Genomic DNA, 18,419 nt, shown 5'->3' with positions numbered 1-18,419 from the left:
CACCTGTGGCCACCATAGATCTCTCTTTCACCTTGAAAAGGCTGGGAGCACTTTGGTAATCATGTCCTTTGATTTCTCCATTATTTTCAATACCATAAAGCCCATGCTGCAGATGGTTTGGAGTTGTTGGAGAGCACAGGAGTGGACAACCACCTCACAGCATGGATTATGGACTACCTCACTGTCACATTCTGTTCTTGAATGAAGGTAATCTGGCAAAAAGCTGACTGGAAAAAGGTGTAATTTAACTTTCAAAATCTAAAGGAAGGTAGCAAACAGAGGCTGTTTGAGGCCAAAAATTAAAGTGTTTTATTGCCCTTCTAGGATGGTCAAATACAAAATGGAGGCAAATGATATAACAAAAACTCAGCAGGAAAAAAAAAAAATACTTACAGAATACCGCCCTCAGGTCTACACACCACCACAGCCCTTCTCTGACTGCCTAGGCAGTGTAGATCCTCTCCATTTAAAGGCTAGGCCCCTCCCACTGGACCAAACCATCTTTAATTGGACTCCATTACATAATCAATTCAACCCCCAGATCATCTTCCAGATCAAAAACCACTCCGAAAGCTATTTACATTTATTTACCATACATTAAGGAGGCAAAGCACCCACATAATGCCTGATTTCACACTCCCATCAAGTCGTATGGTGCAGTAAGATGGACTGAGCATGTTCCCTACTTTGTACTCAGGGACTATAAAAGACAGCCTGATGCTATGCTCAGGTCCTTTGTCCCTGCCCAGAACCAGGAAGCACTGTGGTAAGAAAAGAACATAGTTAGATTTAAACAAACTCATAATCTACAATCTTTAAATAATAAAAGTTAACTCAAACAATAATAATGGTTTTGTGTGTTTTTGTAAACTATGGGAACAAAAAGAAATAGCACAGAAAGCTTACTAAGTTATTGAAAGTAGCTCAGTGTGTGCACCCACCAAACTATTCATAGCATGCCACCTGGCTAACATGTGGCATCTGAACTGAGTGCTGGTGTGGTGTGCTGGGGTGATGGGTTACCAGTGGCAGATAAAACTGCCACACTCACCAACCAACCGTAGTGTGTGAGGACACAAGACTGGCAGTGCAGCATGGGGTGTTGAGTTTTCCTTGGGACCCAAATGTAGAACTCAGACTTGGAGACAATGACAATTAGTGGTGGAAATCTGGAGCAATGAAGCAGGGCTGACTGGATTGTATATTGTGAATCAGAGGCAGACAGCAGAGCAGGTCAGGCATTGGCTGGAATCTTCAAGATGAATACTGGAGACTGACAAGGATCAGGGCATAGCAGGTAAATTAGGAAGGGTTCAAACAGGTTCAAAAACAGCAAGAGAAAATTTCAAAGAACTAGGAAAGTCTGCCCTCTACACTGCAGGCTTCAAGCACAAATCAGTTAATTGCCACTTGCAAAAAGTTGTCAGATGACTCTGCATTCATCAGCCTCATCACAGATGGGGATGACAAGCAGTACAAGAAGATTTGTCCCAGAAATATTTGGATTGGTGCGAGCAGAACTGCCTCCAGACCAATGCAGGAAAAAACAATAAGCTGGTAGTGGACTTCCACAAGCTCAAGCACTCTGCCTATACCAGTGCACATCCAGAGACACTGAGATGGTGAAATCTTACAAGGAAATGGGTGTTCACCTGAATAATAAACTGGACTATACAATGCACTGACGATACAAATGCACTACAGATGAAAGGCCAGAGCAGTCTTTGTGAGTGTATTGGGCACTCGTGAAGATTTTTTTTTTGACTGTGTGGTGGCACCAGCCACCTTCTAGGAAGTGGTCTTCTGGGACAGTGGCATCTCTCCCCCCTCAACCCCATGGAAGTGGTACGCGAAAGATGAATGAAGAAGAATGGTGACTAAACCATCATCACTGATGGAGAACATATTCCATGTCTTTGTGGAAAAAGTACAGATACAGTGCTTGAATACGATTACCTCACATATTTTGCAATTGTTGTCATCTTCAGTGATCGTAAGATTGCTCATGCTGACTTGGGCCAACCATTTTTCTCCTCTCTGTTAGTGGTATACTTGTAGTCCTTTCTCTGAGTGACTAGAGCATCCCCATTCAGCACAGTAAACCATGGTGCAGACTATGTGCATGGATAACACGGACGAAAGAATACAGACAACCTGCTTGACCTGCTATTCATGTCTCTGAGTTTATTCGGTTAATTTAATCAATTCGTTGTGGTTAAAACGTGAGTGCATTTAAAGAAGACAAAAGATATATAAAACATATATGTTTATATGTGTGTAAATACAAATGTGTAAATATGTTTTTACGTGTCCTGTTTTAATGTACCCTTTTTAATGGCAAATTTGTGCACACAGGAGCCAAAGAGAATTTATTGCCTTTTGCACACAAAATGTGGCCAATAAAGATGTATCTGTATCAGTCCATATATAACTGGAGTGCATAAGAAGTGTAAATAGAAAGATTTATTCCACTTATTTGTGATAGATTTCCCAAGACACTTAACATCATCATTCTGCTGCAGCAGCACAGTTACTGCTGTGAGTTGGCAATGACTGCTGGTCAACTGTCAGTCTGCTTCTGCCCTATCTTGTCACATGTAAGGGAAATTCTCATTGTTGCTTGTTGAGAGTTGCTAATTCTCAGAAGAATTACAGACTCGGTGTGATGAATTAGGTCTCTTTAATACATGCAGCATGGAGGGAAGATTCATGCAGAGTGTTCTCTCCAGATCTCCACAATGTCTTGGCTTTTATACTGTTTGGCAACAAAAAGGACAACTGGTTGTCACATGCACCTGGTATTGGTAAATCAGTCTCTTAAAACAATGACCATTTGGGGGAGTTCACTCATCCTGTTTCCCAGGGTTCATACTATACCATAAACTCCTCAGGTACAATGAATTGCACCCTAAACTTCCCCCTTTATCCTGTTTCCCTCATTGAATGTTCTTTTGTCCTCTTTCTCACCTTAGTGAGAAAGGGCCACAAAGACTTTTACAATTCATAGACTGATTCCTGGGATAAGTAAGTCATCTAATTCCTACACACATTAGTCAACTTCTTTCCTGCTGCCACTTTCTGTTTCATCTGCTCAGCCTGCAACCTTTACCAGCTATCCACACCCGCCTGTTCAATCATTAGACACACACCTGGAATTCATCACCTATTCAGTGCTATACATAAGTCCCTCTTCCACTACCACTTAGCCCTAATGCAAGACTTTCCAGCAATTACTCTCGGACAGATTTCCCATTGACGACCCAGCCTGCTTTTGACCTCGCCTGCTCTCCTATCCCCTAGTAAAGACCTCTGCTTAGTGACCCTAACTACGTCTTTCACGTTGCCCCCTCTGAAGCTGATAATCAGTAAGATTTTTTGTTGGTTGTCTAACCAAACTATTCCTGAAGCCAGGAACAAGAGACTAACATGTTTCCAAGTTATGTCAGCGTTGCACTTGGATCCTGACATAACCTGTTACATATCTCAAAAATGAGTCACTATAAATCACTAAGATTACTTAGGCCATCAGTTACCATGAGATTTCTGAACCCACCATGAACCGCTCTCTTCTCGATCTTATGCAGTACATAAGATCGAGAAGAGATAGTAGGCAACTGGAGCCTTCCAATGGCCTTGAAGGCCCACCACCATAAAAACAAGAGCCTCAGTGGCAATATCTGACTCATTAAAATCATCCCCCATATCCACAAATCCAGACATTTTCTGAGTATGGGGGTTGTACTGGACATGTTATTTAATGGCCATGGCATCCAACATGAGACACACACAACCATATTTAGCTGGGTCTTCCTCTTGTCTTTGCTTCAACATGTCTAGCATCATCATGTTAAGGCCAGGCTTGGCATCCACAGAGCTCATCCACCTTGGCAAGAAAGAAAAGTAGTCATTTAATGTGGGTGCCCAGATCAGGATCACTAATCACTGGAAGCAGTATTGGCAGATAACCATGGGCAAACAATTAAACTCAGAAAGGGGTATCTATTCAAGGACCTCTATTTATTGTTTATCATTATTTATTCATGGTAATGCTAATTATGATAGGTGTAGCTACGTTCGCCTTTCAGTCATAATAGGATAAAATAATGTGTACAGCTTACATGGGAAAAAGGCTTCAAATAACATGAATAATACCTTTGCTACGTATGTGGATGTGGGAAGTTGATTTTAAGAGGGTGATGGCAAAATCCCTCTGGTCTTTGGTGTATTCATGGCTCTGTTTTGACAGGAGGTGAACTGGAAGATCTGAAACACAATTAGCACTGGCAGGTCTTAACAAAGAAGGTAAAGTATTATACACTTAAGCACTTAAGCACGGATGACTGACTAGCTGAAAACCCTTCCCACCTGACAGCTGTTTCCCACTTCTTTCTGAGATCTTTATTTTTGGGAAACCTACAGAGTATATGAAAAGTTAACCAACTAACAACAATCAGCGTAGTTACCTCGGGCCACTTTAGTCAGGAAAGACTTCGTTGTTTGGTGGCTGGTTTTGCATGGGAATCCACAGTATTTTCATGTTATAGCCACAAAGTCAGTATATTCTGTACGGAAAGTTACGTTATAATGGCCACATACAATCAAAAGTTTTTTTTTCATTCTTACCTGTGAAAGGTAATCCCTTGCGATCGAGTTTGGAGTGTAAACCAGTACAGTTCCAAGCCGCACAAGAATGCGGCATCTTCTCCGCTCACTCTTGCCACATTCAATATGGCGGCAAGGTTGACGTAGGACTCCAGCGCTCAATGCGCCGTCTACATGTATATGTCTATGTCCGTACCAGATACTCGTCGGAAACGAGTATCCTGCTCAACCCTAATTATTGCAATTCCTTACTATCAGGCTGTCCAAATTCATTGTTGAATATTCTCCAGTTGCTCCAGAACGTTGCAGCATGTGTTCTGACAAAAACGATATTATCTACTCTGCACTGGCTCCCTGTAAAATTTAGAATAGAATTTAAAATCCTCCTCATTACTTACAAAGCCATAAATGGTCAGGCGGCATCTTATCTTAAAGAGTTCATAGACCACTAGAACACTGTGATCCCAAAATGCAGGCTTACTTATGGTTCCTAAAGTTACCAAAAGCAGAACGGGAGCCAGAGCATTTAGCTATCAAGCTCCTCTCCTGTGGAACCATCTTCCAGTCTTTGTCCAGGAGGCAGACTCTTTCTCTACATTTAAGAGTAGGCTTAAACTTTCCTTTTTGATAAATCTTATAGTTAGGGCTGGCTCAGGCATGCTGCTTCTTCCCTGCAGTCTCTGTGCTTTGTCGTCTTGCAGGTTCCCATGGACAGTGGCTGAATCTGGATTGTGGGTTATAGCTACGTCTCCTGCCATGGCCCTGCCTGACATTCACTGTCACTGTTACTATGATTGCATTTCTTTCTCTCTCTGTCTCTTTCTGTCTCTCGCTCTCTCTCTATGGGCCGCCCGCCCATAGTCTGGTTCTGCCTGAGGTTTCTGTCTGTTAAAAGGAAGTTTTTCCTCACCACTGTTGCCAACTGCTTGCTCATAAGGGAATTGTTGGGTCTCTGTAGATAGAGAATTTTGTCTGTACCAGCAATATGGAAAGTGTCTTGAGACAACTTCTGTTGAGATTTGGCACGATACAAATAAAATTGAATTGAAAATTGAATTGAATTGAATTAACATTACTGTAGCTGGAGTAATATAGTAAGTGAATACTTAGTAAAGATTACAATTACACAGAACCAGGATCAGAGGATTCTAGACTTGTACAGGAGGCAGAAAAAGCTATCTGTAATATTTAATGATAGTTAATTCCTAGGTATAGGTATAGTGTATTTTAGAAAATAAATACCGGTAATTAAAAAAAAATTACAACTCAGTCCTTCCACAGGCACAGGGAATGCATTTGACGAAGAATGAAGAACTTAAGTGTCCTTCACAAGTCAAGTGAAAAAAAGGGGTTTAGTCACAGGCTAGGATATAGGGGTTGGGCAAGTGAAGGTGGGAGCTGAGAATAAGAGTGGTGCTGACTTTGTGCAGGTAACAGGTAAGGTTGGAAGTTCTTAGCTCTGGCTCCTTCAGGAATTTTTAATCCAAAGATCTACAGGTCTAATCTGAGTGGGCTTGCCATCAACTTCAAGAAACTGACCTGTAGTTACTGACATGGCCAAAATTAGTTGTCAATCACTTGCCTTTAAATGCTCTCTGATTTAATTTCATAGTTCTCCAATTTCAACAAAATATATACAAATTATACAACCAACATATTTTGAATAATCTTTAAAGTAAATGAATTTCTGAGTAAAGTGAAAGTCAATTTCTATTTTAACATTATACAGTATATATTTTTTAAATTAAGGCAAAATAATTCTACATTAATCAGTTTTAAGCAGGTTTTACAGTGTAACTGTCACACAATATTGTCATGTCTTCTATTCTTTTTCAATCAGATTCACGATACAAATAAAATACACAAGACAAAACATAATTTCTATTGTTTCAGTATTAATCCTCTCAGTAGCTTTACTAACCAAAGAAAAGAGTGAAGTTGAGTTTCAATTAAACTCAACTTCGATTTCATGTTACAGTTTTATACTCTTTCCAGATGATTTGTTATACAGCTTTACGTCACTGAGCTCGACAACACTCATCTAATTACACTGTTGAACGCAGACAAAGACTGAACATACTGGTCTTAAGAGCTGACTCTGTCCTGGACTGCCCTTTCAATACCATCAGGGAGGTGGGTGAGAGGAAGATGTTAACCAAGCTGATATCATTCATGGACACTCCCTCTCACCTCATGCATGAGACTTAAGCAGCTCCTCCAGCGACAGACTGCTGCATCCACTGTGTAAGAAGGAATGCTACTGTAGCAGCATAGAAATGTTGGCTGCTCACTGCTTCTCCTTGCTGGCTGTTGAGGCATTCGTGTAGTAAGTGTCCTCTCTCTCTTGGCATTATGGTGTTTGCTATGATGTGGCTAATGGCAGTGTGGTCATAGGTAAGAGCCCTGGTGACTGTCTGTAGCCCTCTCGCGTCCTCCCTTGTGTGTGTGTGCGTGTGTCTGCCTTTGTCAAAAGGTATGTATGTGTGTATTTAACAGCATGTAACCACATCATTCTCAGTTCAGTATAGAAACGCTAATATTATTTTTGGTTAGGTAAAACTGCGATTGGGCCGCTATAATCAGTTGACTGGGAATCAGCTGACTGTGGCTGCTGCTGTTTTGTCTCCACAAGAAGCTCCTCTGTTGCTTTGTCTCCACGAGAAGCTCCTCTGCTGCTTTGTGTCTACAAGAGGCTTCTCTGCTTTGTCTCTATGTAACAGGCTGATTTATACAGCAGTAATATGTGTAAAGAAGCCAGATGTACAGTTGTGATATTAAGTATTAGAATTACACAAAATTTGTTTCTGTTGTTATTACCTGACACACTTAGACCTCCATAGCCAATATGTGGAACGTTTAATACTCAGTTTCTGTACCCCTTCGTTCACCTTTGGTGGTGCCTCTCCTATAAAGTGGTGTGTCCCGCCTTACCTCTCCCCTTTTGCTGTTGTACTCCATAGGAGAGGTAAGTGTCATTGCACTCGCTGTAACGTCAGTGTTTTAGCGCTGTTAGGCTATGTTATGAGTTATTTTTTCAGCTTAAACTTGTTGTATAATATTCTAACAAATTCCTGTGTCACTTAATTTGTGAAGGGGCTCGAGTTGTATGATGGAGGATTTCATTTTTTACCTCTTGCTGTCAGGTATGTTTTCTGTTTGATTGCACTTCATTGAATGTAACAGGGCCGCGCCCTTTTACTGTTGTACTCCATGGGAGAGGGGCTCGAGTTGTATGACTACAATTGATGGAGGAGTTCGTTTTTTACCTCTTGCTGTCAGCTGCCAAAAATAAACGGAGACCGCTTCCAAAGATATCCATGGTTTGGGCCTCTTCCTCACAGTGCAGACAATCCTAGAGTCCATCGGTTACATCTACAAGATGCTTCTCTGCTGCTCTGTCTCTACGAGATGTCTTGTCAATAATAACAACTGTAATAACATTACTTTTTTCAGTAACTAGTAGTGTAAGGCATTACTTGTCTGAAAATGGTAATATTATTACAGTGTTCCCGAGCTAGTTACTTGCGTTACATTTGCCAGTAGCACCTTCATCACACACAACACAGAGAACAGAAGGGAAGGGGAGGGGGGCGTGAATGGAACAGTGATTGGTCTGGGTTTGGCACGAGGTATCATTTACCATCACCGATTGGTTGACACTCGGCAGCCGGCAGCAGAGCGGCACCCGCAAAGACAGATGGGAAAAAATGGAAGTGTCAACAACAACAAGCTCTTTTTCAGAGGAAGGTTCCCAGCAGCAGAAAGCTAGTTTCGACGGGTGGAGATTCAGTCATTATTTTGAATATGTTCAACGGAAGGAAAATAACTTGATGGTGAAGTGCACACTCTGCCCGGGGAGAAAGCTGCTCTCCACCGCTTGTAACTCTACCTCCAACTTGAAGAAGCACCTGGAGCGACAGCACAGACACATCAAGCTTGTTGCGAAGTGACGGAGTGACATGAACGAGCAGCCCCGCAAGCAGCAAAAATTTTCATTTGAACATAAAGTACTACCAACATCAAAATCCGAGATAAATAAGCTTGTTGCCTCGTACGTAGTAGAAGAAATGTTACCTCTTTCTATTGTCGAATCGCTGTCTTTTCGAAAGATAATCGGCAAAATACCGATAGCAGGGGGAGACCAGCCGTTTTCCGACAGGAAAACCTTCACAATGTACCTAGATAAATGTTACGCCATGATGGAAAGTGAGCTGAAGAAAACGTTTGAGAGCATTGAGTCAATGTGTCAATGACCGCTGACATCTGGACAACAAAAGCTACATAGGCAAATTGATTGTTTGCACTAGATGGTTTTTGTTAAACATTGAGGAAGTTAATATTTTCTTGTACTTGTAATAAATTGACAATTGATTGTTTGCACCAGATGGTGTTTGTTAAACATTGAGGAAGTTAATACTTGTTTGTACTTGATTGCACAAGTACAGTTGTTTGTACATATTTTTGCTAGACAGTGCCAGTCTGTTGTTGGTGTAATAAAGACCCTAAAGAACACTCCTCCTTTGTCTGTTCTCCCTCCATCTGATGCATCTCAGGCAATTATAGAATAATTAAGAAAAAAAATGTAACTAGTAATATAACTATAAAAAACCACACACACAAATGCATTTTTCAAATGATATCTCCCTTGTTACTTCTTCAAATGGTCTCAATGCATCAAGGGTGAGACCAACCATGGACCAATCTTCCTCACTCAAGCAGAGTGAGCTCTTTCCAAGAAGGCAAAGTACAGTGGTAACTGCTTCCTTTTGCTCATGTAGTCTCTCAAACATGTGGAACACAGTGTTCCAGTGTGTTTCAACTGATTGGATGAGTTTGTGCTCTGGAAACGGCAGTTGTTTCTGGATTTCTTTGAGCTTTTCTGTTGCCTTAGTGCTGTGAAAAAAAGCTACAATTGCACTGCACCTCTGTTGCATGTCAAGAAGCTCAGGGAGGGTTTTAATGGAGTCTTTCACAACTACATTTATGTGCCCAACCTGCTTTACGTACAGGCACCATGGCACCATTATCTGTGACTACAGCCTGAATTTTGGCATTTATGCCCCATTCATTGATGATTCGTTTCAATTCTGAGCAAATGTTGTCAGCACTGTGCTTTCCTGAGAAACTACTGGTTTCTAGCAAATATGCTTTCATTTGCCACTTGTCATCATTAATATGGCAAGTGACAGTTAAATAAGCCTCTGTGGCTCTTGATGTCCACAAAACAGTGGTCAGTGCAGCACTGCCAGCAGCAGACATTTTTTTTTTTTTTTTTTTACTTTTGAGTTACACTCTTCATACAATGAAGGTATTTTCTCTCCCATGAAATATTTCCTACTTGGAATCCTGTAGCAGGGATCAATTGTCTTCACCAGTCTCTTAAAAACCCTCCTGTTCAACCACAGAGATGGGTTGTAGGTCCTTCACTACCGTCTCAGCAATGGTCCTTGTAATATGCATGGCTTGTTGTGAGTTATCTAGGTGAAATAACAAAATGATTAAGATGATTAAGTCTGTAACTGTAATCTACATATAGCCTAAATAGGAATACTAATTTTCCTTCAACAGTTAACACAAAGAGTTATTATATTCAGCCATATTCATATTTCAAGTTTGAGGTATATATCTTTATATAAGTGTATATTTTTGAGTTCCAGTAAAACAATTAAGATTTTTTTCAACTGGATAAACATATGATAATAGTTTAATCAGTCTGTTGAAATGGCCTCTCTGATCACCAACTACACTGTGAAAAACATTACTTAATGCAGGAGATTACCTGGATACTCCTGATTTTTTGGCTGAAAAGCCTCTGCCAGAGACCTCCGTCTCTGTGTCGGGGGTCTTGTGTGTGTTTGGGGATCTCCCCCCTCCTCCTTCCTTAACTTTCTTGAGAGAGAGAGAGAGAGAGAGAGAGAGAGAGAGAGAGAGAGAGAGAGAGAGAGAGAGAGAGAGTGTGGTGCGCTGTTTGCACACGGCACAGGCAGACTTGGATAGAGGCTGCGCTCGCTCGCATGAACTCTGCGAGGAAATTCGAGTAATTTGCTGGGCGTATAGACAAGAAACTGCAACAAAAGTACAAAAGTATCGATCTCATCACGCTAGTATCGATCCGATACCAATAGGCACCCTGGTATCGATACTATCGATATTTAGATCGATACGCCCAGCCCTAGTTTATTGGTGAAACTACAGCTCGCAATCCGCTCAATCAGCTGGCCGTTTGTTTCATAAACCAAATGCAAGACAAAAAGACACAACCAGAGAAGACTCATAGACCTTCAGAATTAACGTTTCCAATTACTCTCTTACTCTCGGATAAACAATAATGTTAGATTCATCCGTGCACCATGTGGCCAGTGGAAGAGTGACCAGCGGTGAGTGGAGTTTCCATGGGAACGCAGGGGCAGAGAAACACAACTTCCTCGCCATGAATATGGTTTCACGTAAACTGTGCTGGAAAAACGATGGACGCCAATGCGTCGTGTCACCATCGGCGCCGCTTGAAGCTCGCACCGCAACAGGAAATACATGCTCGAATTTGTGGGAAATAGGAATCTGAACGAATATTCGTTGTGCGGAAGTGTAATGTGGCCATACCGTAATTGTTCCCGATTCCCTTTACGTGACAACGTGGCGTTTAACAGCCAATAAGAATTTATCGTACAGCGCTTTACTTTTGTGTCTTACTTTTTATTGGTTAGAGCCCTTTTTAGGGTATTGGTGATTGGGCAGCTGAAAAAACAAGGCCTGCCTCCTTGACATTGTTAAGGTAGACTGCCAACGCGGACTGATCCGCTATGTACGCGCGACGAAAGGAGGTGTTGCGGGAAGCTGTGAAGAAAATGGTCAGTTAATTTTATTTCTTCCCTTTATACAGTTATTCTCTAGAAAGCAGAAAACAGTTGCTTACAGCGTATGTCTTAGTTGCTGAACTTTCAGCACCATGCAGGAAAAAGTCCAAATGTGTGTTTAATGATGGGGTTTGTGTAGACTGTGGAGATAAGGGAAAAAAGACAATACATGCTCATTCTTGTCACTGTAGCACTATTTATGAAATTTAATGACTTGTTATCAGTTGGAATATGAACAAGAGAAAATATTTGTGGATTATATTTTAGTTTTTTTTAAATATATGACGATATGCATCCTTTAACAGTAGTCTTGGGGTTAATGGTGACTTGATCATCAACTCGATCACAGAGACTGTGAGTGGAATAATGATGAATGATCTTTCTCCTGTACTATTTTGCCAGTATATGAATCTGTGAATAAGGATTTTCGTAAATTTCAGAGATTAGGGTGGGTAAGACAAAGGAATTATTATTTGTGCCGAGTAGGATTTCACAGAGGCTGCATAGGGTCCGTTGAGTCTTGAGACAATTCTGACAGTTGTCTGTGTTAGTGTTAATACCAAGCATATTTAAATTGAAGAAATGCATTAACTATTTCAACTCCTCATTAGACTCAATTAGAGCATGGATTCCACCAGCTAGATTGATCAGCTGAGCGGCAGGCTCAGGAAGAAGCTGGTTTCAATAGTTGGCATCTTTATCCCCTCAGTTTTAGACGTTGACCTCTGGGGGACGCTGTAAGTTGGGGACCGTGGTCTTTTGTTCAAAACAATTCAATCAACATTGTTTAAGTAAAACGGAGCTGCGAATGCTGTCTATTTTATGCTCTAAGTGTTTTAGGTTTTGGATCAGTGTACTGTATTTTTCAGTGTCCTGTCAGCATATTTGTTTTTGTTTTAAATATTCTTAAATATGCTGCTGATGTTTGGTGAGCAAAGGACAAATTTTCACCATGATGGACAAATTAATTCTATTCTGTTATGTTACATTCTCTTATGTACAGAGCAATTTTTATTCGCTCTCTCTGCATTTGTGTGTTTGTGTCACCCCAGCATGCTCTCTCCTTTTTTCTCAGTTTCATTTCCTTCTGCAATTGTTTTTATTTCCATCCCACCTCCAACCAGTCAGTTATGAGGATGCTGCTTCAGTCACTAGCATACCTCTGCGTCCTGGTTGTTGTTGCCGTTGCTGTACCTGCTCAGGAGAAGCGCATCCACCACCACGCTGATCTCAGTGATCGCATCCACAATGATGCTCATGACTTCCAGTATGACCATGAGGCCTTCCTGGGCAAGGAGGAGTCCAAGACCTTTGACCAGCTGACACCAGAGGAAAGCAAAGACAAATTAGCGTAGGTTTTACTGACCTGATTATACTCTTTCTAAACTGTATACTGCTGCAACAAACTGCCTTAACAACAGTAATAAGAAATCACTACTTGTAACACTTAAAGGTTTAAAGGTTTCTGCAGACATTTTTTGCTAGCAGGTTGTATATAGGTCAGAATTTGAGGTTCTAGTTCGAAAAGTGTGGAGGGAGGAGATGATTTTAGACAACCTTATTTATAACCCTGACCTCTGATATTTCCCCACAGAAAAATTGTGGACCGCATTGACACTGACAAGGATGGCTATGTCAGCCATGCAGAGCTGCACTATTGGATCAAACACAGACAGAGGAGGTACATCGAGGAGAATGTGAACAAACACTGGAACGACTACGACAAAAACCAAGACGGCAAGATAGGCTGGGAGGAGTACAAAAACACCACATACGGCTACTATCTTGGTAATTCTTTGTGTGAAACCTGTAACTCCATTCTAACCTGTTGAACTATTTCTTCTTCCCTTTTCCTCCTTCACTGCTTTATTTCTTCTTGTAGCATCTCTTTTTGTTTTCTGCCTCCTTCTGTGTGGCCCGGACACTGATTTTAGTGCTTCCGCCCTGTCACCATCACAACATATGAAGCAGCTCCGTCCAGGAACTTCCTAAGGAAATATAAGCATCTCACAAGTATTGTTGAACTGACAAAATGAACCACTCTCCACTCAACAAGTGTTCTTAAATGCAGAAGTAATCAGCCACACCAGCCATAGCTGACAAATGAGAAAAATAGCTTTCTACCAATTGCACTACTTTGTATAAGCATTCAGTGTATCCATCTTTACCCTCTGTAAACGGCTTATGCTGGTGAGGATGGGCTGGAATCTAGCCCACTGGGTAGAAGGCTGGGCACACCTGGGCATATAACACATATAGAGTATCAAGTTCCATGTATTAGCTGTTCTGGAGCTTTTGTATGATCTTCATCAGCAGGTGGCATTTGCTCAGAGTTCATGGATTTTCATGCATGCTTAAATTTCCTTTTTTTTTTTTGAACAAGACTTTTGCACAAAAGACCCTTTCAGGAATTGGATGTGCATTTGTTTTGACAGATAATCACCCAGAAATACTTCAGGAAACACTGTCTATATAGAAGACCAGAATATGTATAGTGCTGAAAGTTTAAGCTTTCTTTTCAGATGAGGAGTTTGATGACGTTGAAGACAAGGCCACCTATAAATCCATGCTCACACGGGATGAAAGGCGCTTCAAGACAGCTGACCGAGACGGTGATGGTATTGCCACACGTGAGGAGTTCACAGCCTTCCTTCACCCTGAGGAGTTTGATTACATGAGAGACGTGGTAGTGCAGGTAGAATGTACTCTCTACCCTCTATTTAGCCATGCTAGTGATACGGCTCTGCAATGTCAGTTACTCACTTTTGTCCTGACTATCTAAACATCTACTGGATTGATTAGCACCAAATTTTGTCCAAACATTAATATTCCCCAGATGATGAATTGTCATCCCTGAAACTTATTTTCCAATGCTACCATTATGTCAAAATTGTAATTTTGACAGTGGTTCATGCCCCAATACCTGCAAAACTAATAACATTTCATCAGCCTCAGCTGTACCTAGTCTTTAGTGCTGTTTCATAAATGTTAGCATGCTAACACACTGAGATTGTGAACATAGTAAACATCAGCAATCTAGCTAACATTTACTAATAGACGCTAAAGACTAAGTACAGCTGAGCAGTCAACTACTTACTGTCTGTCTGTCTGTCTGTCTGAAGCAGCCTATGGTGTACAGGATCAGGTAGGATCAGAGGCAGCCGGTAGCCACTGTAGTTGTGTATGCCCTGCTGCTACTGATTCAGAATATGGAAGACAGCCATCTATACTGTTAAATTCAACAAAATTTATGATTAAGTTGTGAGCACATTTTCTGTTTCTGTCGTCAGATCAGAACTAAACAGGTATGAAATTGGATCACATCTTATGTTGTCGAGCAGTAATAGACAAAAATACAGGTGTAATGACAGCAGCTGCACTGTGAGAAAAACTGTTACATCTGTTTGTACCATTCAATCATTTGGATCTCTTGTACATCAAATTTCAAGGCTCTTGGAGTTCTATTTCTCATCTAAGATGTTTTAGGGTGCAAAAATGACTAAATTCCCAGGGCAAAAAAACCATGCAGTTTTCAAAATTATATTAATTAGAATTCAGTATGTGCTGCTAATGTGAACATCAGCAATGTGATGTGTGCTCAGTGTCTCTGTACTCATTTTAACATAAACAATCTCACAGTGCAAAGTATATATATGTACATGCTGAAATGACTTGCAAATATGTATTTATACTGCTTGAATTCTGGTAGACATGTTTCATGTTTTACAAGCATGAATAAACATTTGAAGCCACTTTAATCCCTTTCCATGGATTATCACATGAGTTACATAGGTTACCTTTCTTTGCCCTTTTCTCCCCACAAAGAGCTGCTAATGTTCAGAAACCATTGAAGATAATTATTTCAGCAACATAGTAACTTCTGTTTAGCAGCAGGAATGGACCACCATGACACTTAATTCATCTTCTCATTTAGGAAACTATGGAAGACATTGATAAGAACGGGGATGGCAAAGTCGACTTAGATGAATACATTGGTAGGTGACTCCTATTTCCTCTCCGACCAACCACCGCCTCCATTGAAGAAAGACAACTGGAGGTGATGCCTCCTAAATATGTATGTACTCCTGTTGTTCCACAGGTGACATGTTCTCACCAGAGCATGGGGAGAGTGAGCCTGATTGGGTCCAGACAGAAAGGAAGCATTTCTCAGAGTTCAGAGATGCCAACAAGGTAAAAGCAGCCTAGCACACTCAACACGAGATTGTTTCAGTTCCAGGTTAGAATGACAATATGTGGAGCCACCAATTGAGAATAACCAAACACAAATGCAACAAACAGATCTTTGACTACAACCATTTAAAGCAGCTATAATCTATATTTTTTAATAAGAGGAAAAAAGGTGATATCGGTGTTGTGTTCACAACTCATTTCTGCTGCCCCCAATGGCCAAAAAATTAAGTAATTGCAAGTTTAAATGTGCAATCCTGCTATGTAGTAAACTTCCATACATTTCCTGTAATGAAACTGGAAATCTTCTGTCATTAGGTCCTTGCTACCTGGTAAATTACCACATATATAACATTCTACAGCCCCAGTTTGTAAGGCAGGCTTTCTGTTATAAATGTGTACTCTCCAAGCCCAAGCTGATAACCATAATGACATAACCATGACGTAGTCAGCCACGGAAGACTTTATATAGACACTATTTTCATAGGTTTAGTGTAACTAACCAACTAGTAAACTGATCTTGATGTGAAATTAAGATTACTCACACAAAAACAAATGCAGAAATGCAAATATACTTTCTGTCAGAACAGAGAAAAGAGTCTTAGATTGAGAAAAAGTTATAGCTCTGAAACAAACTGAAACTTCATTCTCTATCAGTTCAGACTCCTTTTTTCCATCTGATTGCCTGCAGCAGCAGTGTCAAGTGTTTTTTTGTCATGTCAACTGCTGGCAAACATTGTTTAGCAGCTTTTCTTTTCTGCTGTTGTCCTGTGAGTCAGACCTGGAGAAGTTACAATCCTTTGGATTTGATTGTCTTATTTCTCTGACAGAAAGATAGCAGAAGCCCAGGGTTTTATTTATCCACCCATTGATGTTACGCATGGTACACATGGTTTTGCATGTGTGCATTTGCTGCATTCAGGTGCTATAACTGGCAAAAGTTATGATCCATGTTTTCTTTTCTGTGAGCAATGACAGTTTCACTTGGTTCTTCCTTCGCTTTTCAGTGTCCGCATTCTTCTGCTTTCAAGTGTTGAGTGGATTTATTTTTCAGATGTCTTAGTGACACCATTGTGCCTTCATTGTTTTTACTAAACTTCCCACTTTTTTTCTTTTTTTTTGCTGGTGAGAGTGTACTGTAAAATTATTCTAACCCCCCGCGTTCTTAGATCTGCAAACCTAAAACTAAACAATCGTTGATGGTAACATTCAAAGCTTTATTAATGTGCACAGGGGTTTCCAAAACCTGCCCCCCCACCCCCCCGCCCCCTGGGAACCCAGACCCTGTTAATACATCTATTACAACATACCCCAGGTGGTGAGGATCATTTACTGTTTCTGAATTTACTCACCAGAAAGACAAGTTTGTGTGCCCGAAAAAAGTTCTCTGGATCACAACAGTGAGTGGGCTTCGGTCCTCACGTGTCAGGTCCCCCGGTTCTCTACCGGCTTTGATAGGGAGGTTCGGGGTTTTGGAGTCCCAGACTCCAGCTGTACAGACTTAAAACCTGAAGTGCTGAGTTCCAAATGTCGCCTGGCAGGCGATCCTGCCAACAATGCCAAGTTTGTTCTGGCATTTTGTACGAAAAGGCACAGAGTCGTTCATTGTCTTTCTGTGAGTTTATTCAGACGCCTGCAGACGGACTCCCTTCTTGCTGTCTCGAGTGTGAGATGACAAGAAAGAGCCTGGAGCAGGAGAAGTTGATAAATTATATACATTATCTTGGTAGATAGGATGACTTTGTTCTATCATCAGAACAATGTCAGCACAATAGGCATGTCATAATGTGTTGTACAATCAGGACAAAAGGCTCACTTAATCAGTGCATAATAACATACTGGTGTCATGGTCAGCAGATTATGACACACGAACACACCTAATCATAAGAAATGGTTATTCATTTGGTTTTAAAACAGTGAATACTTATGATTGAGTAAAAGAGGAGATGAATAATAAGAATTCCCATTACAGTTCTTACAGTTATTCACTTCCATAGTAATGTGGTTGCACATTATACAGGATGGCTACCTGGATGCTGGTGAGGTGGCCCAATGGATTTTGCCTGGAGAGGTTGACCATGCTGACAATGAAGCCAAACACTTGATCCACGAGACAGACACCAACAAGGTAGACCTGCCACTGCTCAAACTATTACAGATGTGGTGTTTTAGATACGCCATAGAAACTGAACAATACTTCCATATTTATTTTCCAATATCAGACACTAGAAAGTTTTTCAGCTGATTTTCCTCCTGGCAATGGTTTAACAACTATAGCAGAGTACTATAACTGCCAGTGCATTTAGCAAACTTTATGTGTTAAGAATTTACATTTTCAGTACATGGCTTCCTGGAAGGCAGTAAATTCATTTAAGTACACATACTTAAAGGATAAGGCTGGTTATATTCTATACTTTTCTTATTGTCAGCAAATCCTGTGTGGAATCAAACAAATGAGGGGATCTTACTAACAAGAGAGTTGTGTATCTTGTGTATTTTGATAACTGTTATATTTCTGTTATATAGAGCTAAATTGTCCAAAAAAAACTACACATCAGTGAGCCACACCCTTGTACATAATAACATATGGAATAACATATTGTTGGCTTTTCATGGGATTTGTTGACAATAAGAAAAATAACCAGTCCTAAACAATGAGTTATCCTTTAAATAGTCATCAGTAACGTACTGAAGTAAAACTAGGGCCATACTCGACTCTTAAATTCTAATGTGTTGAATATACACTGTACATACTATAGTATGTATAAGGTAATA

The 18,419-nt window shown here is 40.6% G+C and overlaps 1 protein-coding gene across 5 annotated transcripts in view; it reads left to right on the top strand.

The window, feature by feature from the left end:
* The first annotated feature begins 6,801 nt into the window (after positions 1-6,801).
* Positions 6,802-18,419, top strand: part of rcn3 (reticulocalbin 3, EF-hand calcium binding domain) — a 14,781-nt gene continuing 3,163 nt past the window's right edge. The window contains exons 1-7 of one of the 5 annotated variants that reach the window (XM_076752232.1): positions 6,802-6,928; positions 12,581-12,807; positions 13,051-13,244; positions 13,979-14,151; positions 15,391-15,451; positions 15,556-15,647; positions 17,665-17,772. In XM_076752232.1, the coding sequence (XP_076608347.1) occupies positions 12,587-12,807; positions 13,051-13,244; positions 13,979-14,151; positions 15,391-15,451; positions 15,556-15,647; positions 17,665-17,772 (849 nt within the window). In that variant the 5' untranslated portion in view covers positions 6,802-6,928; positions 12,581-12,586. Of the gene's footprint in view, positions 6,929-11,258; positions 11,451-12,322; positions 12,808-13,050; positions 13,245-13,978; positions 14,152-15,390; positions 15,452-15,555; positions 15,648-17,664; positions 17,773-18,419 lie in introns of those variants that run through there. The other 4 variants (XM_076752231.1, XM_076752233.1, XM_076752234.1 and 1 more) reach the window with 4 other exon arrangements.

Source organism: Chaetodon auriga, chromosome 16, assembly GCF_051107435.1.
Source record: "Chaetodon auriga isolate fChaAug3 chromosome 16, fChaAug3.hap1, whole genome shotgun sequence".
NCBI classification, from domain to species: Eukaryota; Metazoa; Chordata; class Actinopteri; order Chaetodontiformes; family Chaetodontidae; genus Chaetodon; species Chaetodon auriga.
Note: the sequence above shows the minus strand (reverse complement) of the source record. Positions and strands in the feature narration are given on the sequence as shown.